Genomic DNA, 27,747 nt, shown 5'->3' on the forward strand with positions numbered 1-27,747 from the left:
TTTTTGTAGAGATGTCTAATATCTAAGGCCAGCCTAATTATTTTGAGAAACCTGATTTTTTTGTTTTTCCATTTTTTATTTTCCTACCTTGAAGCTTACAGGATTAACAATATAATAATGACAAACAGTCCTTGTCATTCATTTTGCTAAGTTATGTCTAGTTCTGTGTCTCTTTTCATTGATTTTATCTGGCATACAGTGAGTTCTTTTGATCCAGAAACTGAAGTATTGTTTTCATTTCATTTGCTTCAGTTATGTTTTTGATTATTGCTTCAGTTATAAGCAAGAAAAATCAATAATATTTAGTCTAGGAGATGGATCTCTTAGAGGCCAAGAGCATACCCTTGAGCTGGCATTCCTACTCCATTGTGTTAAGTTAGGCATGATGCTTAACTTCCCAGTGCCTCTGTTTCTTCAGTTGGGCAGCAGGCCTAATGGAGGCCTTTGTTGGAAAGTTGTGTGGTCACAGGTGTTCAGTACATGCCTGGCCTATGGTGAGCCCTCAGTATGCATTAACTGTTCTTATTTCTAACCAATTACTTCTTAACACATTGCAGTCTAGTCTCTCCATTCCCCCACTATTTTACCTATATTTTTCAAGCAAACAGAGAGAATGAATAAGGTCTCTTTACCTTTCATCTCCTTTGGTAAAAACATAGGTCATAACATAACTCAGTTATGTTGTGTATACCCCCTCTCCCACATAAATACTTTGTTTTCTTATTGAATTTATCCCTCTCATTTCTCTGTAGTCCAGGAGAATTTCTCTATAGGTTTATTCTCTTTGCTGGGGTGCTTTTTTCCTATGTCACTTTTATTCTTTTCTGCTTCGTGGAGTAGAATTTTATTCCATAATGCATTTTAATTTTCCTGAAATCTCCCAGCTCTCTTTTCACCTCAGCACGATGAGTCTGATATTTAACAAATTATAACCGCTGCTATGTCATAGAGTTTCAGATAGTTTTGCCTAGTTGTTGAGAGTGGAATCAGCTTGTCACTTTCTAGCTTTGTGCCTTTGAGTAAATTATTTCGACCTCTCTGTGCCTCCTTCTATGCTGAAGAAAAAGTAATAACAGATGAGGAGAGTGTCATTCTGGTAAACATAGTGATAGAAACTGACCTGAGAGTTCTAATCTTGCTCACCTCCTTCAACAACTACCTACTCTAGTCCTGGTAGCATTTTTGCTTCTGACAGATTCTCAGAGATAGTGATGAGTATCAGAACTGTTTGATAAAAATTTCTGTTATTTTTTCTCTTTTCTGTTTATTCTTTATCACTAAACAATTATATCTTCAGTATATAGTCATAATTCCATAATTTCCAAAAGTGTGTTTATCACTGGTTGTTCATAATTTAATTTTCACCATTCAGTTAACAACTCTGGTATCTCTTGATTCAATATCAACAAGTTTGTACATCATTTGTTTGTATCTCTGTGTTAAGGTTCTCTAGGGAAATAGGACGAACAGAAGATATCTGTAAATAAAAGATTTTATAAAAGTGTCTCACGTAACTTTAAGGATGCATGAGTCCAAATTCCATAGGGCAGGCTGCAAGCTGGCAAACTACAATAAAGGTTTTCAGTGAATTCCCCAGGAGAAGCTGGCTGGCTGAAGTGGAAAGTTCTGTCTTCTGACTGCTGATGTCTCTCATGGCTGAAGGCATTCTCCTTGGTTGGTTGTAGATATAATCAGCCATAAATGCAGTTAACTTCCTGATGATATAAGTCCACAAAATGTCCTCACAGTAGTAGTTAGGCCAGTGCTTGCTTCACCAGACACTGGGCCCCGTTACCTGGCCAAGCTGACACATGAACCTAACCACCACAGCCCACCCCTTGTCAACATGGCAGCTATACACATCACCAAAACCATGCTTAATCTCCAAATAAAAACAATAACAGACATTTTTTTTGCCTAACAATACTTAGCTGTCCTGTGTACTACTGGAAACACACTAAATCTCTGCAGAATAGGGTGCGGTCCTTGGATAATATTCACTTTTAAACTCGATACCTTACAGCTTAAGAACTGCAATATGAACAATATAATTTATGTCATATGATAAGAGGATAAGAAAGAAAAGAAAGATATTTGTTTTATGAACATATACAAACGTACTCATAACAAAACAAGGAAGAAATATTCATACCATTGCAGTCCTTGTTTTTGTAACTGGTCACGTGGTCATAGTTCATATTTGTCGCTGCCTTCTTCCTCTGTCCATCCTATGTTTCCTTCACCCTCAGCATGTACCTCAGCTGGCCTCGGTTCTTTGCCTGGTGAAGGGACTCAAACTTTCATTCCTGAAGTTTCTAGGCCATTGATGGTGAAGTGGATTTTCGGTTGGAAACAGCGCTGTGTGGAATATCATGGTTGTGGATAAGGTATTCTGTAAGTCCACAGATGGTAGTTTTGGAAAAAGCATTGAGTGTAGGGAAGGTAAATCCATATCTGGAGTATGTGTCTATTCCAGTTAGAACAAATTCCTGTTTCTTCAATGAGGGAAGTGGCCCAGCATAGTCAAGCTGCCACCAGGTAGACTGATCACCTTGGGGAATGCTGCCATATCAGGGACTAAGTATAGTCTCTGCTGCTGACAGATTGGGTACTTAGCAGTGGCTGTAGCCAGGATGGCATTGGTCAGTGGAAGTCCATGTTACTGAGCCCTGCATAAGCTCTGTCCCTACTACCACTTTTTCATGAGCCTATTGGGTAATGACATTAGTGGCTGGGGAAAGTGGCTAACTTGTATCCACAGAGCAGGTCATCTTATTCACTTGATTATTAAACTCTTCCTCTACTGAAGTCACCCTCTGGTGAGCATTCACTTGGAACACAAATATCTTCATGTTTTTTGCCCACTCAGAAAGGTCTATCTATATACCTCTTCCCCAGACCTCTTTGTCACTTATTTTCCAATCATGTTCCTTTCAAGTCTGACCATCCAGCTAAACCATTAGCAGCAGCCCGTGAGTCAGTATACAAACACACCTCTGGCAGTTCTCCTTTCAAGCAAAATGAACAACCAGGTGCATTGCTGGAAGTTCTGCCCACTGAGATGATGTCCCCTTACCATTGTCTTTCAGGGCTATCATAGAAAGAGGCTGCAGAACTGCAGCTGTCCACTTTCAGGGGGTACCTGTGTATCATTGCAGAATCATCTGTATAAACCAGGGCAGAGTTTTCTCTTCGGCAGACAACTGATTGTGAGGGTCACCCCAAGAGACCATAGCTGTTTATTCTAGAAAAGAGAAGGTAATGTGGCAAGAGTGGAGGCCATGGGCATTTTGGGCCACTATGAATGTAACAATATTCACAAAATGAGTGGTGTTCTAAAGGTTTTGTCTGTTACTGTATGAGTTTGTATCTAAAAATTATAACATGAATAAATTTTTCTCTTGAACTTGGAAAAGTGAACCACTCACAACTTACCAAGATTGAGACAGGAAGGAGATGAAAACTTTAATAGTCCTATATCTGTTAAAAGCATTGAATCTGTAATTAAAACCTTTCCACAAAGAAGCTATTAGACTCAAATGGCTTCACTGGTGAATTCTTCCAAAATTTAAGGAAGAAATAATAGCACCTTCTGGAGACTAGAGAAAAAGAAGTGGTTTCAAGTGTTCCTAATAGATAGATCCAATTGTTTGAGAGTTCCTTGAATGTTTTTGCTGCTAAGATGTGTACATTGGTAAAACCACTTTGTAAATTAGTTTTGCTGTCTATCAAATGTGAACACATACACGTACACTGAGACTCAACAATTCTGTTCCTAGTTAAATACCCCTAAAAAGTACATACATAAGTGCATCAAAAGACTTTTAAAGAGTGTACTTGACAGCATTATTCTGAATAACCACAAACTGGAAGCAACCCAAATGATCATCAGTGGAAGATGGATACATAAACTGTGGTATATTCATACAGTGGTATATTCATACATTACAATGCTACACAGCAGTGACAAAGAACCAACTACTACTGTACCTACAAATATGGAAAATTCTCACAAGGAAAATGTTGACTGAAAGAAGCACTGAAATAATATATGATTCCATTTATGTGAAATTCAAACATCAGCAAAACTTGTTTCTGGTGGTACAATTAATGGTAGTCATAGTCTGAGGGTGCTAGCTATTGACTGGGAAGAGATGTGAAGGAGACTCTTGGATCGTTGGAGATGTTCTATTTCTTAGTTTGAATGGTGGTTAAATGGTGTCTTGTAAAATATTGTCAAGTTATAAATTTATTTTGTGAACACTTTATGTCTGTTATACTCCATTTATTTTTTTTCTCTTTCTTAATGAAAGCGAGCCATTCAGAAAAGAGATTAAGTGTGAATAAAGTAGCCTAGAACAACTTTAAGGGGAGTACTGATATGCAGGACGTTAACTCTTCCTCTCAGTGGATTCCACATAAGATTGTAAATGAAGCAGTTCATCCAGTCTCATCACAATGATCTGTGTGGTTGATTTATATGTAAGACTCAAAAAAAGAAGCTTTTTCTTCAAGGAAAGAAAAAATTTCTTTAGGGATTGACTACGAGAAGTCCATAAATAATATTAATAACCTTCATATCTGTTTCATTTTCAAAAGTTGGCATCCATTTAATAAAACAAATTTGTCATGCTAAAGGGTTCTGTATCCATGGGATGGCTTATAAAACTTAATTGCAAAGGAGTACTCTCACCCAGATGAAATTATTTTCATTGGATGTTTAATCAAAAGCACAAGGGCCTTAGAATGACTAAGTATTTGATTTTTTTTTTCCCTGAGAGTATGTGCTATCCCTGACTCAGCAGCTTTCTATTTTGCTGTCATGGTGAATTGACACAAGCCATTTATTTTTTAGGTTCAGGTATTTGGATTGTATTCTGGAGAAGAATTTCATGAGACTTTTGACTGTCCCATTAAAGTAAGTATCCAGTAAGTTTTAATTTTTCTAAAAGTTTTCTCCACAAAGGCAATAGAATTATAAGAATACTTCGAGAACAATGAACAATAATTTTTTGAAGCAGTGTCTGTATCTGTGATCCACTATTCACATATAGAATGCCATGAAGGAATATTGGATGTCTATTATGTGACCATAATCTCAATCTCTCTTCAGAAACTTTTGAAGTTTGTAGGTGAGTGGATAAACACATGCATGCAAAGAATCCTTGATTAAAGACTCAGATAAAATCAGAACTGAAGTATCCAAAGGTGAGAAAGGTTACTTTTAGCTGAGCTCATTAGGGATAGCTTCTTAGAGAAAGTGATATTTGACTGGTTTTAATAAATGTGTAGGGGCTGATGGAGAAGCTGCTTTTCATGTGGAAGAATAATATAATAGAGATGGAGAGGCTAGAGAGTTCACATCATGTTCAGGAAGTGGCAAATATAATAGTTTAGATGGTGCACAAAATACCTATTTGATAAGAAGGTTGTACAGATAGATTGGAGTTAGCTTTATATTTATGTTAAGGAATTGGGATGCCACTTAGTATATAAAGAGAAATTACTGAATGTTGTGAAGCAAAGAAATGGCATAAACTGAACTTTTGCTTTAAGAAATTAATTTGGTGACTGTATGGTATAGATTGACAGGCTATGGACAAAAGACAAGGAGACAAGGTTTAGGTAACGATTATCATTAAGTCAAGTGACTGTTATAGTAGTTAAAGGGAAAGGCCATTTAAACATGTTTATTTAAACATTCATTGATCAACTGGTAAAGGAGAGAAAGGATCTGATGTGTGTTTTAGAAAACCAGAGTGAGGGATGATTTAAGAAGGAGAGGTTTGGGGACAAGAGACAACTTAGAAGGCTAATACAATACTTCAGTCAGGACAATACAGGCTCTCAATAAAAAGAGCCATAGTGAATATTAGAGATAGAGTGGGAAAAATGAATTTGGAAAGCCTTTGAGGCTGGGCACCCCGACTTTTAGTGATAGGTTGGTTGAGGGTGGTACAACATGGAGGAGATCAACATGATCCTAGCTTCTTGTTTGATAATGGCATGTGGGAATGCTGTCAGTTGCAATAAGGACTGTTTGAGTAAGGCTTTTGGTGATTTGGTCTTGCCGCCTGAGTTTAGAATGCCTATAATACAAACAGGTAGAGATGTTAGGGAGGCTTTTGGAAATGTGTGGTGCTTCTGGTGGAAATTGGCCCTACAGATGCCAATTTGATAACCACAGTTTAGTAAGATTAATTCATTTTTTAAGATAAAGTTTTCCTGTTAAAATCCATAGAGAGAGAAAAGTGGCAGTGATATTCTGAAAACTCTAAGATGTGGCTAGTTGAAGAGAAAATAGTAAGGGGGCCTAAGAAGAAGAGTGGTGTCAGGGAAGCCAAGAGAAATAGGATATACAGAAGGAAGGAGGGCAAAAATATCAAACACCATGTGAGAGAAAAAAGGGAGGAATAAAACAATCTTTTTTTTTTGAGTGCATGGTCTGGGAATCAAACCCGGGTCTCCTACATGGAAGGCAAGCATTCTACTATCGAACTACCCATGCACTCATTTTATTTGGTATTTATAATGTTACTGGCACCTTAGTGAAGACAGTTTCAATAGCCAGAGGCTCATCATATATCAATAAGTAAATTGGAGTTGAAGTCAAAACAACTGGTGTGGACTCCTCTTTTAAGAAATTGGCAGTAAGGAAAAAAGATCATCTGGTACATTGAGAGAAGGTCATTGTCCAGGCAAGATTTCTGCATCTCATGTTTTGGTTAATAGGAAAAAAAAGTCAATAGAAAGGGAATGATTGAAAATAAAAGAAAGAGAGTACTTAGTGGAGCTGCACTAAGGAATGAGATCAGCAGTGGAGATGGGAGAGTAACCTTGGGAATGAGTTTTACAGCCACAGCTTATGAGACAGCCATGATGGAGGTGAGATTGAGCCCAGTCATTGGTATGATGGGCAATGAGGAAGGAAACAGTCAAGGGCAATGACCCTGATGTTTTCCTGTGGCTGAAGGGAAGAAGAGGATTAGGTAGTGTGCAGTTGAGGTATAGAGCATGTCTGGAGCAACAGTAACTATCTTGAGATATGCATCATAAGAGAACTAGAGACTTAGAAGAAATTTTATGACTATGCAACAATAGAATGTGTAAATCACTTGATATTGGTAACTAGAGTGGGTTAGGAAAACATTGAAGGCATTGGGAGGTAGGAATAGTTAAAGGAAGAAGGAGCCATATTCTGAGACCTAAAAAAGTTAATGTAGAAAGAGGAATCTATTCCATTGGAGGAGGGGAATATATTAATTAACAAAATATAAAATGTATTTACTTGACGCTTATGAAAGTATAATTACATATTGTTGTCTTACGCCCAGAAATAGTCTATATTTTGTCTAGGAAAAAACCAGTATGTGCTAAGTTGATGATTTCAGGGGTGGTTAAGGGATAAAAAGATAAGTGGCAGAGTTTATATGTATTTACAACTGCAAAAGCTGAGCCCATAAGACAGAATTTCACTTAGTGGAGTCATTAAATTTCACCATTACCTTCATTATTCCTTCCCCTCTACCATGTTGATATAATCATAAGGCCCCTTGCAAATGAAATAAATAATAACTAGGGATGGGATATCCTTGGGATGAACATGTGTAAGGGAATGGGAGGAGATTAGCTGAGAATTAGGTGAAGGTAAGATGTGATGAGATCTACGAGGCATTAAACTTAGGTTGTAGGTAAAAGGGATGGTCTCAAATGGGTTAGTTCCATAGTGTCTTGGATCCTGCAGCCCTGTTGGCTTTCTTACTACATGGTCTTGGTTTAACCATACAAATGCTTGTGAAACTGCATCTCGCCATCTTTTCCACTTACTGCCCTCAGTCATTGAAAGTCATACTAGTCAAGGAGTTAGTAGGGTTCTTCCTGGGTGTTTCTTCTATGAATTGAATTTGTCACATCTTACTACCTCAGTTAACCTACCTTGCCACCTCCCAGGATGGGGCGCCCACTCAAAGGGGTCCTCAGCCAGAAGCTAGAACTAATTCATTCTAGTCTTTTAGCTTTGACCTGGCTTTGAAGAAGAAATGTTTTACACATGAGCAAAGCTTGGATGTCCTCAGTTGCTGGAGAATATTACTTGAAGAGATTACTTCGCACCATGATAAACAATTGGGATTGTTTAGATCATACTGCCTGTGCTTATGCAAAGGGGTTTCATTCGGTCTTATAACCTAAACTAGTGTTTGTTCCTTTTTCCCTTGCAGATCATTGCTGTGCACCCGCACTTCGTGAGGTCCAGTTGCAAACAGTTTGTGACGGGAGGGAAGAAGGTAAGTGTGTGTCTCTACGATCACATGTTACTATTTGAGGAAAAAAGAATTAATTCATCCTTGATATCTTTTTTTTTTTTTTTTTACATGGGCAGGCACCGGGAATTGAACCTGGGTCCTCGGGCATGGCAGGCAAGCATTCTTGCCTGCTGAACCACCGTGGCCCTCATCCTTAATATTTTTAATGTCTGATTATTCATTAGGAGAAAGGTGAACTCGGTATTTCTCTTTGATGTTCATTTGGAGTAGATTTAGGGCAAAATAAAAAAAAAAAAAAAGGAGGAGAGATTTACTTGAGCTACCATCTTGAGCTTTGAAATATTATTCCTTCCATAAAAAAAGTGGTAACATTTAAAATAATAAAAAAATAAACTAGTGTTTTTTCCTGTTGTTATAGAAAACTTTTTTAGACCTTGATAAGGTTTTACAACAATTATGGCTACTCTTTACTAACATGTTCCCACCATATTTTGTTATCACTATTTTTAAAATGATTGGAAAACCCTTCTGTACATTTGTATTGTTCTGTATGTAGGAACAGTAAATTCCGAAAGTAAAGAATCTCCTTATAGGATTAATCAAGTTATTTTTTTCTATTTTATCTTAACTAGATATATATATTATATATTTTTTTTCTTTTTCTTTTCTTTTCTTTTTTTTTTCTGCATGGGCCGTACCGGGAATTGAACCCAGGTCTCCGGCATGGCAGGCAAGAACTCTGCCTGCTGAGCCACCGTGGCCTGCCCTAACTAGATATATTTTTAAACCATTTTCATAATAGAAAAATGCTCACTGTTCTGAAACTATGAATATTATTGCATATTCAGATTAGAGCTCAGGAAAGAAGGTGGTTCTGTGGTTGTTTCTATAGCGTTGTATAGCTTTGGAATGGCAACTTTGAGTCTCACATAGTGAGAGGTTTCTAATGGTTTATGAAAGTTACCTGTAGTTGTCCCTTGGTCTGCTTTTTTACAGAATAATAGGGCAGGAAAGCTTATTGAATGTTACTATTTATCAAGCGCTGTTTTTTGTTTCTTTTGGTTTTTAAAGTTTTCATTGTAGTAAGTCACATTTTCCCATTTTAATCACTTTCAAATATACAATTCAGTGGTATTAATTATACTCAAAATGTTGTGCCTCATTGCTACCATCCATTACCAAAACCTTTCATTTCCCCAAACAGAAACTCTGTACCTATTAAGAATTAACTCCCTATTCTCTTCTCCCCCATAACCTGCAATCTTTCTGTCTCTTTGAATTCTAGGTATTTCATATAAGTGAAATCATACAATATCTGTCCTTTTGTATCTGGCTTATTTCACTTAACATGATGTCTTCAAGACTTATCCATGTGGTGGCATGTATCAGAACTTCATTCCTTTTTATGCTGAATAATATTACATTTTATAAATATTCCACATCTTATTTTCCACTAATCAATTAATGGATATTTGGTTTGTTTTCATTTTTCGGCTATTGTCAAAAATGCTGCTGTAAACGTTCATGAACTCCTTTTTTTTTTTTTTTTGTGAACATATGCTTTAATTTCCCTTGGGTGTGAAATTGTTGGATCCTGTGGTAACTCTATTTTTAACACTTGGAGGAACCGTCAAACTCTTTTCCAAAGTGACTGCACCATTTTACATTCTCACCACCAATAATATATGTTTAGTTTCTCCACATTCTCACCAATATTCGTTTTCATCTTTTTTTTAATAGTTATTCTGGGGTTAAGTCATTTTGGTTTTGACTAGTATTTCTTTACTGATTAATGATGTTGAGTAATTTTTCATGTGCCTTTTGGCCATTTGCGTATCTTCTTTGAAGAAATGTCTAAGTTCTTGACCCATTTTTAAATTGGGCTATTTGCCTTTTTATTATAAAATTGTTAAAAGTCCTTCATATATTCTGGATATGTGTCTCATCAGATATTTGATTTGCAGATATTTTTTCCTAGTCTGTGTTATTTTTTTGCTTTTTCAATTGTTTTATTTGAAGTACAAACATTTTTAAGTTTGATGAGGACCCATTTATTTGTTTTTTCTTTTGGCACTTTATACTTTTAGTGCTGTAACTAAGAAATCATTATCTAATGCAAAATAATTAATATTTATGCTTATGTTTTCTTCAAAGAGTTTTATAGTTTGAATTCTTAAATTTAGGTCTATGACCCACTTTGTGAAAATTTTTTTATATGGTATGAGGTAGGGATCTACATTTCATTCTTTTGAATGTGGGTATCCAGTTGTCCCAGTACTATTTGTTGAAAAGGCTTTTATTCCCCCTTTGAATGGTCTTAACCCTTTTGTTGAAAATTAACCATCTTAGTTTGCCAATCTGTTGTGACATAATACCACACTATGGAATGGCTTAAGCAATAGGAATTTATTGCCTTGTGATTTTGGATCAAAACTCCTAAATAAAGGGCTCAACAGGCTGTGTGTTCTCCAGGCCTCTAGCATTTTGTGCTAGCTTGCTGCAGTCCTTGGGTTCCTTGACTGTCACGTGGCAGTCTACTTCGTTCTGTGGCTTCTTCTGAATTCTGGCTTCTTTTGACTTCTGGGTTCTTTTGACCAACTGCATCTGAATTTCCTCTGCCTTACAAGGAGTCTATTCACATGTATTAAGGTTCACCATGATTCAATTTGACCTCATCTAAACAGTATCTTAAAAGACCCTTTTCACAAAAGAGTCCACACTTAATTAAAGATAACATTTCCAAAAGTCCTATTTACAAATGGGTTCACACCCACAAGGTTGTGGATTAGGACTTAAACGTTTTTATGGGGGACATGAATCAATCCCCAACATTAACCATAAATGGTAGGGTTTGTTTTGGACTCTTAATTCTTTTCTATTGATCTGTATGTCTATCCTTGTGCTGTATCACTTTTAGAAAGATTTCTGAAGTACTAATTTTGCTGTGATTGTTTATAGTTGACAAATTAACTACTATGAAAACATTTTGATTTGGGGTTCATTCTCTTTAAAAGCCATTATAGTTCTTCCTATTTATGTTCAAGATTTCAGGAACATTTGTATGTAAATTTGTCCTCTATTTGGGGACATGTAATGTACAAACTATTGATAGATTTTTTTGGATCTGTTAAAGTTTGTTGTGTAAATATTTATATATAAAGTCACAAAAATTATTGTTTACTCAATAAACTGTAATGACCTCTTTGTATATGGTTAAATAACTAGAGGTTTTCAAAATGTGGGCCAGTATAGTGTGGTTTGCAAAACTCCCCAGATATTTCTTCCTTCTAATGTGTTAGGGTATATATGCTGTTTTGGCATTTGTGTACTTTGTTTTAAAATAGATTTATTTAGTAGAAAATATTTCAATAAATGTTTTTCTAATTTCATTAAGAAATATATCTCTCTGACTTTAGGAGAATTCTTTTACAAAGTGACATTTAAAAGGGGGTACTATTATGAAATGATTACCTTCATTTTGAAAGTATTAGCAAATTGTTAGGAAGGAGCTGCTATTTTTACATTCAAGTTATGGAATTTTGCACCATTGAAAATGAGAAAAACAAAGATCATGTTGGCCCAATAACAACTTTAATTGCTCTAACTGCAGTTTTCAACTAGCATCAGAAACTAAGCAGAGCAAATTTGAAGAGCTCAGTGTTCAGCAAATGATGATAACCTACAATAATGATATTTTATAGGTATCAAGACCCCTCTGTTTAAAGCAGTTGGCAGATTGTATAAGGGGGGGAAAAGAGTAAAGACAAATATCATATAACTGAGGGGTTATGAGCTTCTGCCTTTAAATAATAATTTCATCTTCAAAAAAAAATTAACAAGAGCTAGCCAGATGAAGGTGTAATATGAAATAAAAGCATTCTTAACCCTTAAGAACACTGATCTTTCTCTATACTGACAATTTAATGAATCTTTAGAATTATATGCCAACTTCTATAAACAATGGATTAAAGTGACGTAGAGACTAAGCTAATTAGGCAAATTGAAAGATCCTACGTGAAGATGTTCATTTCATAAAAATATTTGAGAGAAAACTAATTTAATATTTTAGCTATTTTTTATTTTGTGAAAAAAATTTGATTCCTGAATAAATTTTTTTTTAAAGCAACTAAAACCTACATTTCAGGATAGTTCTGCAAAACATAGCAATGTAGCAGAAAAAATGTAAAATTAGTTTGACACATTTGTTGGTATTTCAGATACAGTAATTCCTTTTTAAGGTTCTAGCCTCTTAGGTCTTTAGAGATTTTTCCTTATCAGGGAGAGACTAGGAATAAGAGGCTATATTTCTGTCTGGCATAAACTTTTATTTTGGTTTCGAGGTAACTTCTTAGAAGTTGAATGCTGTAGCCGGATTTATGGACTCTCCTGCATGACACATGAGCATAAAAAGCTTATTCTACGTTCTGTTTTGTTTCCAAGTTAGGGAAAAGGAAAGAAAAAGCCCGTCTCCTAAAAGTACCATTGGAGAGAGCTTTGAAATATGTGAACCAATGGATTTCTTTTTTTAATTGTAACTTTCTTGGGTAGCAAGGATTCTTATACATGAACATAACAATGAAATTTCTGTTTTAGAAATAACTGCCAGTCCATCTTGTCTGGATTTTTTTTTTTTTTTGTAATTGCTCAACTTTCTCTGTCAGCAGATAAACATGAGCTCTGTGTGACCTTTACCTTTGAACTCTGAAATACACTTCATAATAACTGGTTATACTACTTTGACAAATTATTAAATTGTCAGGATGCTGTTTGCAGTGGAGTTCATTTTTAGAAACGAGATAGTCAGCTGTTTGCTGTTGTGCGGGATAGAATGAGGGGACCTGGCCTCAGGGACAGGTTGCTTTATAAGCTGTAAAATGTCAGTCAGCAAACAAGGAAAGGGCCTGCGTGAGGGAAATGAGGAAAAGTGTCTGAAGTCTTGGGGCTCATTTCACCTGAAGGACAGAACTGGTAGCAAGATGTAGCTTCTGTAAGTTTCCAACAGTGATTTTCATAAAACTAATCAGATTTTGAATCCTCTCTGGAAGAGGATGCATTAGAGATGGTTTTTATATCAGTGCAACTCTTTTTAGAATCCGGACAGCCCAGTTAACCTTTTCTAATCACAATGACCACTAAACATGAAATTTAGGAGGGGCTTTCCTATGTATTTGCTTTCTCTTCCTGACACATTGGAGCTGAGATTCTTGGGATTAGGAGTGGCTTGGCATCAGTTAGCCCACTCAGTCTGCTCTCTCTCAAAAAGAGCACTTTTAAGAACTAAAAATACATGTTTTATGGGCTGGGCAATGGTGGCTCGGTGGCAGAATTCTCTCCTGCCATGCCAGAGACCCAGGTTTGATTTCTGGAGCCTGCCCATGACAAAAAAAATACATGTTTTATCGTGTTCTAGTCAAATGACTGTTAGACCACAGGCACCTACCACATTTATATTCTAATGGTCACATGTTGAACCACTGTAAATAAATACCTTTATTTGTTCTAAGTACAGTGCTATAAATTGTAGTGCCATTTCTGGAAATTCATTTCATGCTCTAAAAATACCAAAAGTGATTAAAAACATCAGGGAATAGAAAATAAAGTGCAAATGTATTTTACCAACATTTTTAGGTATGTAAAACCAAATTCTAAAATTACTGGATTATAAAAGATATATGGATGAATTATTCTATATGTGCTAGACTGGTTGAAGCTGAAGACAGCAAGCAGCTCAATGCTTAAAATATATCCTTTTCTGTCTTTTTACCTTAATCTTTACCAGGATTAAGTTAATCTATCTCAAATATTAATTTACAGACCAATCATGCATGAAATACAGAATTCCCACATATCACCCCATCACTAACACCTTGCATTGGTGTGAAATATTTGTTAAAATTGATGATAGCACATTTTAATAATTATACTATTAATTGAAAGCCATGGTTTAATTTAGGGTTCACTGTGCAGTGTAGTTTCATGGATTTTTTTAAAAAATTTAATTCTGTACCATATATACAATCCAACATTTCTCCTTTTAATCATATTCGGATATATATTTCAGAGTTGCTAATTGCATTCACATTGTTGTGGTACCATCACCACCATCTATTACCAAAATGTTTCCATAATTTGAAATAGGAACCCTGTACATTTTAAGCCTTAAGATCTCATTCTTATACCCACTCCATCCCCTGCCCCTGGCAGCCTATATTCTAGATTCTGATTTTGTGAGTTCACTTATTCTAATTACTTCAAAATAGTATGATCATACAGTATTTGTCCTTTTGTGTCTGGCTTATTTCACTAAACATAATATGATGCCTTCAAGGTTCATCTATATTGTTCCATGCATCAGGACTTTCTTTCCTTTTTTGGCTGAAATAAATAAATTTTGTCCATTCATCAGTTTTTTTATTTGTCCATTCATTTATTTGTTCATTCATCAGTTGATGGACACTTAGGTTGCTTCCATTTTTTGGCAATTGTGAATAATGCCTCAGTCAACATTGGTGTGCAAATTTTGGTATGTGCTTAGAAATGAAATTTGTCCATTCATCAGTTGATGGACACTTAGGTTGCTTCCATTTTTTGGCAATTGTGAATAATGCCTCAGTCAACCTTGGTGTGCAAATTTTGGTATGTGCTTAGAAATGAAATTTGTCCATTCATCAGTTGATGGACACTTAGGTTGCTTCCATTTTTTGGCAATTGTGAATAATGCCTCAGTCAACATTGGTGTGCAAATTTTGGTATGTGCTTAGAAATGAAATTTCCAGATCATATGGTAGTTCTATACTTAGCTTTCTGAGGAACCACTGAACTGTCTTTTATAGTGGCTGCACCATTTTACATTGTCACCAACAATGAGTGTTCCTATTTCTCTGCATTCTCTCCAACACCTGTTATTGTCCGTTTTGTTTTGATAGCAGCCATTCTAATGGGTATGAAATGGTGTCTCATTGTGGTTTTGATTTGCATTTCCCTCATGGTCAGTGCTGTTGAGCATTTTCTCATGTACTTCCTGCCATTTGTATACCTTCTATTCAAGTCTTTTGCCCATTCTTTAATTGGGTTGTTTGTCTTTTTATTAAGTTGAAGGATTTTGTTATATATTCTGGATATTAATCCAGATATGTGGATTATTGGATATTTGGTTTCCAAATATTTTCTTCCATTGTGTAGATCATCACTTTACTTTCATGAGAAAGTCCTGTAAGGATCAAAAGTTTTAAATATTGATAAAGTGCAATTTGTCTATTTTTTTTTCTTTAGTTGCTGTACTTTGGATGTAAAGTCTAAGAAACCATTGCCTAACACAAGGTCCTGAACATGCTTCCCTACATTTTCTTCTAGGAGTTGGATAGTTCTAGTTCTTATATTTAGATCTTTAGTCCATTTTGATTGATTTTTGTATGTGGTATGAGTTAGGGGTCCTCCTTTTTTTGCTAGTGGTTTTCCCAGCACCATAAGTTGAAGAGACTATTCTTTCCCAATTGAGTGACCTTTTCCACCTTGTTAAAAATCGGTTGACCATACTTGTAAAAGGGTTGATTTCTGAGCTCTCAGTTCTATTCCATTGGTCTGTATGACTGTCCTTGTGCAAGTACCATGCTTTTTTTTTTTTCCTTGCTTGGCAGTCACCAGGAATCAAACCCAGGTCTCCAGCATGGCAGGCGAGAACTCTGCCACTCAGCCATCATTGCCCACCTGCCATGCTGTTTTTATTACTGTGGCTTTGTAATAAATTTTAATATTGGGAACTGTGAGTCCTCCATCTTCATTTTTCTTTTTCAGGATGGCTTTAGCTATGTGTGGTTCCTTACCCTTCCATACAAATTTCGGTGTTTGGCTTTTTCATTTCTGCAAAGAAGGTTGTTGGAATTTATTAGGATTTCATTGATTCTATTAATTGTTTTGGGTGGTGTGCTGGTTTGAAAGGATTATGTGCCCTAGAAAAGCCATGTATTAATCCTAGTTCATCTTGTGAAGACAGCCATTTCTTTTAATCCCTATTCAATACTTTAGAGTTGCGAACTTAATTAGATTATCTCCACGGAGATGTGACACAACCAATTGTGGATGTTAACATTTGATTAGAGGGAGATATGACTCCACCCATTCCAAGTGGGTCTTGGTTAGTTTAATGGAATCCTTTAAAAGAGGAAACGTTTTGGAGAGAGACACGAGAACAGAGCCCAGGTAGCCAGAGACCTTTGGAGATGAAGAAGGAAAATGCCCCCAGGAAGTTTCATGAAACAAGAAGCCTGGAGAGAAAAGCTAGCTGATGTCGCCATGTTTGCCATGTGCCTTTCCGGTTGAGAGAGAAACCCTAAACTTCATCAGCCTTTCTTGGGTGAAGGTAACCTCTTGTTGGTGCCTTAATTTGGACATTTTTATAGATTTGCTTTAATTGGGACATTTCATGGCCTTAGAGCTGTAAACTTGCAAGTTATAAATTCCCCTTTTTAAAAGCTGTTCTGTTTCTGGTATATTGCATTCTGGCAGCTAGCAAACTAGAATAGATTGTATTGATATTTTAACAATATTTAGTCTGCTTGTCCCTAAATAGAATATCTCTCCATTTATTTAGGTCATCTTTAATTTTTTTTTAAGCAGTGTTTTATCATTTTCTGTGTACAAGTCCTTTATATCCTTGGTTACATTTATTCCTAGATATTTGATTGTTTTAGTTGTTACTGTCAATGGAATTTTTTTCTCGATTTCCTCTTCCACTTGTTCTCTGCTTGTGTGTAGAAACATTACTGAGTTTTGGGTGTTGATCTTGTACACCATCACTTGGCTGAATTCATTCATTAGCTCTAGGAGCTTTGGCTGTGGATTTTCCAGGATTTTCAGTAATAAGATCATATCATCTGAAAATAGGGAAAGTTTTACTTCTTCCTTTCCAATCTGGATAGTTTTATTTCTTTTTCTTGCTCAATTGCTCTGGCAAGAAAATCCAGTATAAATGTTGAATAGCAGTGGTGACAGTGGGCATCCTTGTCTTGTTCCTGATCTCAGAGGGAAAACTTTCAGTCTTTCACCGTTAAGTAGGGCATTAGCTATGGGCTTTTCATCTGTGCATTTTATCCTTTTGAGGAAGTGTCCTTCTATTCCTAGTGTTTTAATTGTTTTTATCAAGAAAGGGTGCTTCATTTTGGCAAATTCCTTTTCTGCATCAGTTGAGGTAATCATATGTTATTTTATCCTGTTAATGTGGTATATTATAGTACTTGATTTTCTAATGCTAGACCAACCTTGTATACAAGGAATACATTGGACACTACTGGTCCAATTCTTTTTGAACACTACTCTATCGTAGTCCATGTTAGGTGGTATGGATATGTAGCCTTATGATTTCATTAAGGGTGGTAGGTTTCTAAAAGCAAGCAGGTGGAATGTTGTTGGTAAAAATCTTCAATAAGACCATTAATCAGAATAGTGATTTGGTAGGACAATGAATATTCCAAGTCTTTTGGGAGGGAAAAATGTTTATGTGTGTTTACGTAGGTATCATCGTAAGGTAACCTTGCAGTACTTTATTTGTCTTTTTTAAGTATTTGAATCTTTAAAAATTTTTTCTTGTTTATTTGTGCTTTCATTTTAATTTTCTAATTTGATTTCAGCCAATATTCCTCTATCTGTAACAGTGAAAAATTGAAACAACCTAAGTGCCTGACAATAGTAAACTAGTTCTTTCAAGGCCTTTCAGCCAGATATCATCAGGACCATACTGGTGGTTGAATGTGGGGTTTATTGCTCCTTGCAGTAGGGTAGAACATCCACCATGGGCTGTTTGTAAGAGCTTGTTAGGAAGAATCAATGACAGGATTTGGACTTGTGTGAGGGGATTTCGCAGAGAGTTTTAGGAAGCAGCAGGGCTTTGCCCTAGATTGGATGCTATCAGGAAGTGAGAGTGATTCCATGATCATGTATCTTATTAATCTTATCTAAAAGAAAGAAAGACCAAGGCTTTGAAGTCTTGATTTATAGAGAAGCCACTGTCTTTTTACCAACCAGATGGCTGGTCATTTGTATGACTTGGAAAATGTTCCTGTTTTGTCTGTGCTCAGTCATGATTATGAAGTGGTCTTGTATTTTTCCTGATTCTCGTGGTTATGGGGTGGCCTTGTCTTATGTTGGTGTTCTGTGAAATTGTTTAAATTCACCAGAAGAACATCAAGGCTCAGCTATGAGTACCAGGTCAGCACCTGGATGCCAGGAGCTGCTTTTCTTCTTTCTCACTTGGAAGAAATAAAATGCAGTAGATTGCTTCTCTTGAAGTGCTTTACCAAAATATAGATATGGCCTGATTATTTTCATGTATGTAGAAATTTAATAATGTTGTGTGAAGCTATATTCATGAAGGCTAAATACAAATTATTAACAATATTGGTGTCTGGCAAGATTATGACTGTTCTTTCTGGTCTTCTTTGGCTTTTTTTTTTTTTTAGTTGTAAGCATGCAATGCTTTCATGAAAATGAAAAACACTAAGAAATAATAAAGTAATCCCGACAGTTTTGGATCTCTATAACTTAATGTTATAAACTAAATGAATCTCCCTACAATATAGAAGTCTGATCTTAGCCTTATGTTATTTAATGGTTGCATACTATTCCATCCTATAGGTGTATTTAATTTTTGAACATTTTTATTTATTAGCCATTTATATATCTTCCTTTGTGATTTGTTTGATTGCATTCTTTGCTCGGGGCAGCTTTTAATATTACCATAGATGCCAGAACAATGAAGACTGTCCAGTTGATATTTATTCTCAGTTTGAGCACAAATTATTGCTGCTTACTGAATAGCCTGCAGCCTTTTCTCCAATTTTGGCTAAATCTTGAATAATTATCCCTGTTCCTAGGGAGACATTATGTAGGAATCTAAATGGGACTTTAGAGTAGACACTAAAATATAGAGGAAGTGGACAAACATATGTTACCATGCAGATATTGGATCTGCCCAAAACCCATCGGTTCTGCCATTTCTGTAAACACTCAGTGACTGCCAGGATGCCCAGTTAATCTCAATTTTTCACAAAAGTGACAGGATAATTGATTATAAAGCTTGAATGCAGATTCATTTGACTTGCTTTCTTCAGTGAGTGTCCTGATCTTTATTTTCTCTCCTTTTGTTTTATTCTGAATTTAGTGAAGTGCTTGCTCAAATACATAAGGCTGTATGTTCAGGTAAAGTTTTATATTATTACAGACTCTAGAAGTTTTATATTTCTTTTACATGTCCTCACGTGCAAGGTTTTCCCTCCCCTCTTCTGTGATTGAGATTATGTGTAGTTAAAATTAGAGATATTTGTTTGTCACAGAGTACACTAATTCAAGTTTAATTACCCAGTGGATTATTTTTGTGTTTTCTTTACCCAGCTGTTGAAGGGGTCAGACCTCAAATCCATTTCCAGGAAATGTATCCTCAGATAACTACACATTAATCCCAAGATATTGTAAGTCTGTGAGGTTTATCATGAAGAAAATTATTTAAGATTATTAAAAATGCCCCCAAGCCTTTGTTAAATCAACCACACTTGTGACTGAGAGCTTATCTATTGCTAGTTTAAATAGGAGCCTCCCTCATAGGTTGCCTGTGACTGATTTTAAAACATATGTAAGTGGTTAGCCTGGTGGATAGATAGATCTGTAGCTCTGTCATTTCTAGTTTTTTTAATATAAGGGAAACTGCTTCTAAATGGCACCGCTAGCATTTGGCTTCTTTTGTTTACCTGTAGCTCGGATTTTTTTAGTTGCTAAATTCACTGTTACCTTATGATAATATAATGTTTTACATTTCAAAGCATTGTTCTGTTTACATAGTCTTCATGTTAGCTTGAAGGGATTATCTAAATTCTGTGTTCCTTTAGAATTGTGTTTATTCAGATATTGCTTGGAAGCACATGGGCTATCACGTGGGCCCTGGAAATAGTCCTGTGTGAAGAGACTTTCTCTGGTAGCTGTATTTGGCCTGTATTTGACTTCTTTAAAACATGTTAAATTACCTTTAGGGAAGGGAAGTTGAAGGTTGTAACTTGTCCAGAAAATAACCACTGAATTTGAAGCAATAATATACTTGGGATGTCCCTCTTTCTTCCTGTGCATTTTATGTTCTCTCTTGTTTACCAAAGCCCTGCATTGTAAACTTTGAAACAGAACCAGTGCGGGGAGCAAGACCAAAGGCATTAAACTGCCCCTCCTGGTTGGTTCTTCTGGCTTCTCTTGCGTTTGTCAAAGTCCCTGCCTTCTGCTCAGCAGCCAGCCACCATCACAGGCCTTCTCCGTGTTCCACAAGGTTTTTTGCACTTGCTTTCTTAACCACTTTTTATTTTTATATCCTTCTGCAATGGGTCTCCACCAACATTATGCCTTTTGCCTATTTTCAAGGAAACAGTGTTATTTGGTATGTTCTCATTCACTGGGTTTTACGTTTATTTCTTTATTTCTCTAATTTCTTTTATTATCTTGAGCTTCAGCATCATCTCTGATCTAGTGTATTATCTTTTGCAGAATCTTTGCTGCCTAAAACCGTTCAATCCTTCCTGTAGGAACCCACACTAAACTTCTTGAGAAACATTAAACACTAAAACTTCTCTAAAGGTTTATGCCACCACCTAGTTTTTTCCTATTTTTTTGTCTGCCTCCAGGCAAACAGTGTTGCTAGTATTTTGGAAGCCTGAAGGAGTCAAAAGATTTATATCTGTGAAAGATCACACGATGATTAAAAGGGGACCAATAATGCTCGCTTTCCTTTGCCAGGGAAGAGTGGGTGATGGATATGAGGGTGTTATGCTGCCAGAATTGGCTTTATTGAAGTCTAATAGGAGTTCTGCCACATGTGTGGAAGATTCTGGGATGTGTATTCTCACCACTCTGTACTGTAGGAAAGGACTAGATAGATTTATCAGCACAAAACATAGAGGGATAAAGTATATTGCTGAGAATGTGAGGGCTCCTATTGAAATATAAGTACCAAGAGTGCTGACTGCCAGTATAAGGATTTATGGGAAATAAAGCCCTAAAATACTTTCTCCAAGGAAAAATAGATCTCTTGGAAACAGTTATGTATTTAGCTCCCATTGAGCTTAAATTGCTCTCAGTACTGTGATAATGACAATTCAGTATTACAGGATATGGAAGAGGAACCAAAGAAATTAACCAGCTACTTTAAGGGTACTTTGCTCAATGGCTTACCCCTAAAATAAATGCTTTGTAGAACATTCATGCTTAGTAAGTCTTTGGGCAGTTTTATGACTAGAAAAAAGAAATGAATTTGATTAAATGTCAGGGAAATACAGACAGATAGTTTTGTAGTAGTTAAAGTAGTGTAAAATGTTTGTAACAAAAGAAGCTTATCTTCTTAAATCACTGAAACAGAACTTTCCTTGCCTTTCCTGTCAGGAGATATGTTATTACTTGAAATTCCCATAGATTAGGATAAAAAAAGCAAGAAGAGAGTGCCTGGTTTTGGGTCCTTCACCAGCCTATGTGGAACTCTTACTTGCTCTAGAATGGTATAGATCAAATTTTGCACATACAGCATAATTATATTTGGAGAGCTTCAGAGTATGCTAATGGGAATGACTCCATGATTGCTAGCTGCCATTTGAAGTTTTATACTATGGTAGGGATTATGAAATAGGACTTAGGAAAGAAGAAAGTGGGTCAGAGAACGAAGGCAGAAATAAGTACTTCATGGGGCTAGGCAGGGAATCTAAATGAGAGAGGCAGACCGGCTGCAGGATGCTTGGAGAAGTGGGCACTGTGGCAATCCGGGGAGCCTTCCACACGCATGCAGACAGTCAGATAGTCACTGTCCAGGCAAATGTGTGGCCAGTTGCATCCCTGAAGTAAAGGAGGTACAGTGTCTTGAACCAAATAGGGGAAGCCTGACCTTAAAAATAGCCTTCAGATTTTTGACAAGTTGTGTACAAATCATATCCCCTGGCAATGAGCAAAATGAAGAAGACTAACTTCAGCAGTAGGACTTGGGGTAAGTGCAAGACCTTCCTAAAAGCGAGGGTGTGTTAATTGTGTGAATTAGTCACAGGGCTCTTTCCTTTCTGTTTTTGAGGTAAAAGCCAATTTTAATGTGTCCAAAATAGTCTGGAGACAATACTAACTAAGGAAGGGCTTTGGCAGGATTGCATAGCTCCTCCTGCAGCAAACAGAACTGCATTTTGCGTTTGGACAACCAAGGAAAGAATTAAGGCTAGTAGACTTAGGAAAGTCTACTCAGTCTCTAGTATTTATTATGCGTATGTGTCTAGCAAAGTATAAGATATGGTCCCTTTCCCCAAAGCATTTACAACCTGCTGGGGAGATGGAAGGTAAATGCATGAATCTCAGGGAACAAGATATAATACGGTATTCATTGTGCTGTGATAGAACCAGCGTGACCATAAAGGGCGTACAAAACCAGTAAATTACAGAGAAAGTATTTGACTTACAAAATAATTCTCCCAAATGATGAAGTTCCCTCATATATTTGCAGTTATTTATTTACAGATCATTCTTCTTTATCCACAAAATATAATGTAAATTGATTGAAGCCACAGCTATTTGAAAACAACAGAAAACAGGATGAAGCATGTCTAAAATTGTCATGTCAACTAATTAAAATTTGTTTCATTTACAGGAATTAATATGTTAACTCATTGGTGGAGGGCATACATCATAAGAATAGAATGACATGTGACTCTCTGCACTGTAAAACATCATTAGGAGAGAAGATTCTTTGTTCCTCTGATTTCATACCAGGGCAGGCTCCACATGGTTTATTGTAACAGAACTCTAGAAACTCGGAATCAGCACTGAAAGGGTTCTGAATTCTGAATTCAGAATTCTTCTCTCCTTCCTTTTCTTCTGTCCTCTGCTGGAAGTTCTTCTTGGAGCTCGAGCAGAACACGAAAGTGACCAAGGTCCAGCAGGTCTCAGCTTCCTCTCATAACTGGAAACACAGTGACTGCAGCAGATAGGAGTGATTGGAAGTGAGTTTAGACTTTGGTTGGGGTTGCAACAAGACTTTATTAACAATTTCCTAAAGAAGTTAACATTTTATTTTAAAAGTAGGTACAATTTATATGCCAATAAAAATTCTAATATGTATTCAGAATGCCTCAAACATCCCGTCTTTCCCCAAGTTCCAGAGAACTTTTGATATTATCTTGTTTCATTTCAACAATTCCTCTGAATTGTCCTAACTGTATACCCATTTGTGTACTAACATTATAAAAATAATTCACATGTTCAGTGCAGAAAAATTTTAAAAGCAGAAATGATCAGTATGACATTTCTGGTCATCCCTTTCTAGAATTAATTTAGACTACTTTGTAATGTATCTTTCAGCATTTAATCTTATTTGTTTACATATGGCTACACATTCATATTATCTTTGAAGGGCATCATATGTAACACTGTATTGTAATCTGCTTTTTAATTTAATATGCCCCAAACATTTTAGTAAGTAAATCTCTATAAGTAAAATCCTTTCAAATTGATGTATGCTCTTCAATTGTCCAACTCTGCCACATTGTACTCAGTCTGTCCCCAGTTGTTAGTCCGTTTCTGGCTGTTAAAAATAACTTTATTTGCACACTTGTGTAAATATTTTCTTTGCATAAATTTCTAGGAGTGGACTTTCTTGGGGTCGTTTTTAGAGCTTTGAGAACATAATGCTAAAGAGTCTTCCAGAAAGGTGGTGCCAAAAAGGACTGCTCAGTAATTAGAGGGAGCCTGTTTCTCTGCTTCCCACCTGGAAGCATCTTTGTGGTTTTTTATTTATTTTTTTTTACCTTTTCCCTTGATCTTTCAATTCTCAGACATTTACCATACTGTTTTATTAAAATATGTTACTTTTTGGGTACATCCACTATGCCCTCTGCCTAGTTGCTTAATCTTTAAAAATATCCTGTTATCCTCATCACTTTTTTTAGTATGAATTTTTAGCATTTTTGCCAATTCTAGAAGTAATCCTTTGGGATTTTCTTTGTGTTTGCATTAGGTCAACTTAGTAAAAATTACGCCTTCAGTGAGAATTTTGATTCTGCTATTCAAGACATAATATATCTTTTCATGTATCTAGTTCTCCTTTTATATCCCTCAATAAAGTATTGTTTCTGTCACATGACTGACTAGTTCATGTGCATCTGTTTTTTTTTGTAATGAGCTTTTAGAGATCTGGGCTTTCCCTTGTGTACAACTTTGATTGCATCCCCTGGAGTTTAGGAAAATGAGTATCTTCTCATTTTCATAATACTCTGGTTGCAGTTTGACTTCCTTTTTACCTAAGGATAGCAAATACTATTTTTCTTTCAATTTTTAAAAATTTTATTTTTCTTATTCTTTATTATTTTCTTGTTTAAGTCAGCAGGGAATGATGATAAGAAATATTAGATCTTATTTTTTAATTCTTTTCTGTTTCTTCTAATGTCATTTTCATGTGGAATCAGGAATGGGAGATTTCTCTTATTCCTTGGATAAGTCCTATTGTTTTTAAATACTGAATTTTTCCATAATTGCGTAAATTCCATTAAAAAATTACATGATGTTTTTACTGGAAAAAAGTCTGTATTTAGTATTCAGGGTTGAAGTTCTTGTGTATTTGTCATAGACTGTGTGAAAGTTTTTGTGTATTTGTCATAGATTGTGTGAAAACTTGTTCAAATTTTTTTTTCTAGACAGTGGGGGTGGGGGTTGTTTCATGTTGTTAGAATTCAACATGGTTGTCTGTCAGGAAAATGACTACCAAGAATGTAATCCTTAGTGCAGCGGGGAAATGCTGCTTTATTTCCTGAGGCAGCTCGGGGTTTATCTGGGCACTGCTGACCTTGGTAACTGGCAGGGCTGCCCTCAGCAGGTGCCCTCCTCCTGCAGGTGTGCCTGCTCTCCTTCCTTGCGCTCTGATGTGTACACTGACCAAAGCCATTTTTACCTAGGACGAGATCTGCCCCCAAATCCCCTCACATCTGGCCTGCATTACACTAAGCATGGGAGGTGTTTTGGCCTTCTGGTACCTACCCAAACTACTGACTTCCAGGTGGGCTTTTTAAATGAATTGAGTCATGGCTTCCACTGGGGTCTTATTTTTACCATATTTTACAGGATTTCTATTTTAATTTTTTGGGTATATTTAATTTTTCCAACACAGATGTAAATTGTTTCCCCTTTAAATACCATATTGCCCATTCCTAGGTGATAATTGGTGTGGAAGAGGATTTGATGCTGTCCCTCGCCATGCTTTTTCCTGGCCATCCAGCCAACTGCTCCCTCCAGCAAATGTCTCTTGAGTGCTCACTGTGCTTGGCTCATTTCTGAGACTGCCCTCCACCAGACCCAGGCCACACATGGAACTAGACACTATGATCTTATTAGTTCCTTACGTTTAGTATAATTGTTTTAAGCTGCCTATAGTGGAGGGTACTTTTACATGTAGCAGAATGATATGTCAGGCATTCTTTTCTGTTTTCAGTTTTCAAACCTATCCTGTTACAGAATACTGAATGTCTTCATCTTTCCCTCTACATTTGGCCTAATGCAGTGACCTCCACAGCTCTATTTCCTCAGTCCTCTGTTCTCAGTCTGGATGGCACAAGGAGAGGCTAAATCACAGAGGACATAACTAAAGGTCTCTAATTGGGAGGACAGGAAGTTATAGTGGCAATGATTTCCTACCTAGAACCTGGAACAGGAGAGAGCAAGATAGGATGAAAAGTCTTTTATAGGATATATCTAGTGGGAAGAAAAGGCCTAATAAGTTCAGTAAAAGTAAAAGTCCTGCTTCAAGCCTGCAGTGTAGGCTGTGAAGCCACCTTGCTTTTGCGTAGATAATTAAGAACTCCAAATGGATCTATACATATATGATATTTTAAAGTGACTATACTTAGCTTACTTGTGCAGGTGGACAGTTATTTAATTTTAGATTTTTTTTTTCTCTTTTATTGTGTTCCTTCTAACTGTAGGGGCCTATCTATTGTGGAAGGTATAAGGAAAACAAAATATTTGCCCTCTTTTCCCCATTATCTGTCTTCTCTTTTTCTGTTTGAGGCTAGGGTAGTGTACTAAAATGAACTGAAAATGGCTCAATAGAAATTTTAAAACTGTATTATAGAATCTATTATCAGCATTACTTTTGAAAGATAAATATTTCAGGATCATAAGGCTTAAATTCCGTATTAAACAAATGTCTTTAAAGAATTTAAATTGGATATGTCAGGGAAAAAAAATTTTATTGTATCCTTAGTGATACATGAATTACTAAAGCTACATCATGTTCGTCAGGTAGGGGCTTTCACCAGTCATACTTATAGTATTGAAGTTATCTAGCCACAATGGAATTTTTGAAGAAGTTTATTCCTAAAGCAAATTTCTATTATTTTCTGATATAAATTACTGCTCAGAAGTCATTATTAGATTGTCTTTGGTTAAATGAAAAACATAGACTGCCTCTAACTGCAGTTTAATCTGTGACTAATGTCTTGTTTTCAGGGTAAAACATTATGGGGTTTTGGTTTTCCAAGGCACAAAATAAATTAATTCCTGGGAAATCATTTGAAAAACTTTCTTTGATAAAAATCTTATTTGTGCAGTATTTTCTGTGAACCGTGGTATTTTGGTGCCATCTTGTGGTTTAACTATGAAGTAACCTTAAAACTCATATTTTAAACAATGGTCTGGCTAGAGGAGATAATACTGGAATTCTTTCCAAACTGCAAGCCATATATTCCTATAGCTATACAAAAAAATGTTGAGAAAGATATTGTTGTTATTTGGTCACATGGACAGATGAAGATAGTAATTAAGGTATCTAATATACCTAATTTAAAATGTTGATAATGACATGTTTGTTATTTGGTCACAAGCAAAAATAGATGTCTTTCTCAGTTTCTGAATTTCTGTTTTTATGATATTTGTTTCTAGTTGTTGCTGTTTGAACGGTCCTGGATGAGCAGATGGAAGTCTTCTGTTCTGCATGAAGGAGAAGGAAACATAAGAAGTGTGAAGTGGAGAGGCCATTTGATTGCTTGGGCCAATAATATGGTAAAAGCACATCTCTGATTTCCTGATGCTTGTTCAGTGGCAGGAGAATGACAAAATTGGTAGAGCTGTAACAAAGGGAAAAGATGCCACTTGCTGAGGTGGTCATTTCTAAAAGATACAAATGGCAATTGATATTATACCTGGAAGGGTGAAGAAATTAGATTGCTTTTGGCTTTCATAATATAGTAATTCCCAACATATTCTAGGCTCTATTTTAGAGTAAGGAACCTGAGGCATGGAGAATAGCCAAGAAAATGAAAATGCATCTTAATAATTGAAAGGGCTGCATTGGGAATGTGGTCTTGAAAATACCATTTGCCTATCTGCCAAAGGCAAATAGCAGTTGATAAGAAACAAGTAACAGAATATTGCTGATTTTTGTCACTCCTAGTATATAATCACAGGCAAAAATGTAAGCCTAGCTTTAAAAAAAGTTTTG

The 27,747-nt window shown here is 36.1% G+C and overlaps 1 protein-coding gene across 4 annotated transcripts in view; it reads left to right on the plus strand.

The window, feature by feature from the left end:
- Positions 1–27,747, plus strand: part of VPS41 (VPS41 subunit of HOPS complex) — a 216,387-nt gene that overhangs the window by 97,860 nt on the left and 90,780 nt on the right. For 3 of the 4 annotated variants that reach the window (XM_077119493.1, XM_077119494.1, XM_077119496.1), the window contains 3 exons: positions 4,856–4,918; positions 8,220–8,285; positions 27,189–27,308. In XM_077119493.1, the coding sequence (XP_076975608.1) occupies positions 4,856–4,918; positions 8,220–8,285; positions 27,189–27,308 (249 nt within the window). Of the gene's footprint in view, positions 1–4,855; positions 4,919–8,219; positions 8,286–23,113; positions 23,261–27,188; positions 27,309–27,747 lie in introns of those variants that run through there. The other variant, XM_077119495.1, reaches the window with a different exon arrangement.

This window comes from Tamandua tetradactyla, chromosome 1 (assembly GCF_023851605.1).
Source record: "Tamandua tetradactyla isolate mTamTet1 chromosome 1, mTamTet1.pri, whole genome shotgun sequence".
Classification (NCBI taxonomy): Eukaryota; Metazoa; Chordata; class Mammalia; order Pilosa; family Myrmecophagidae; genus Tamandua; species Tamandua tetradactyla.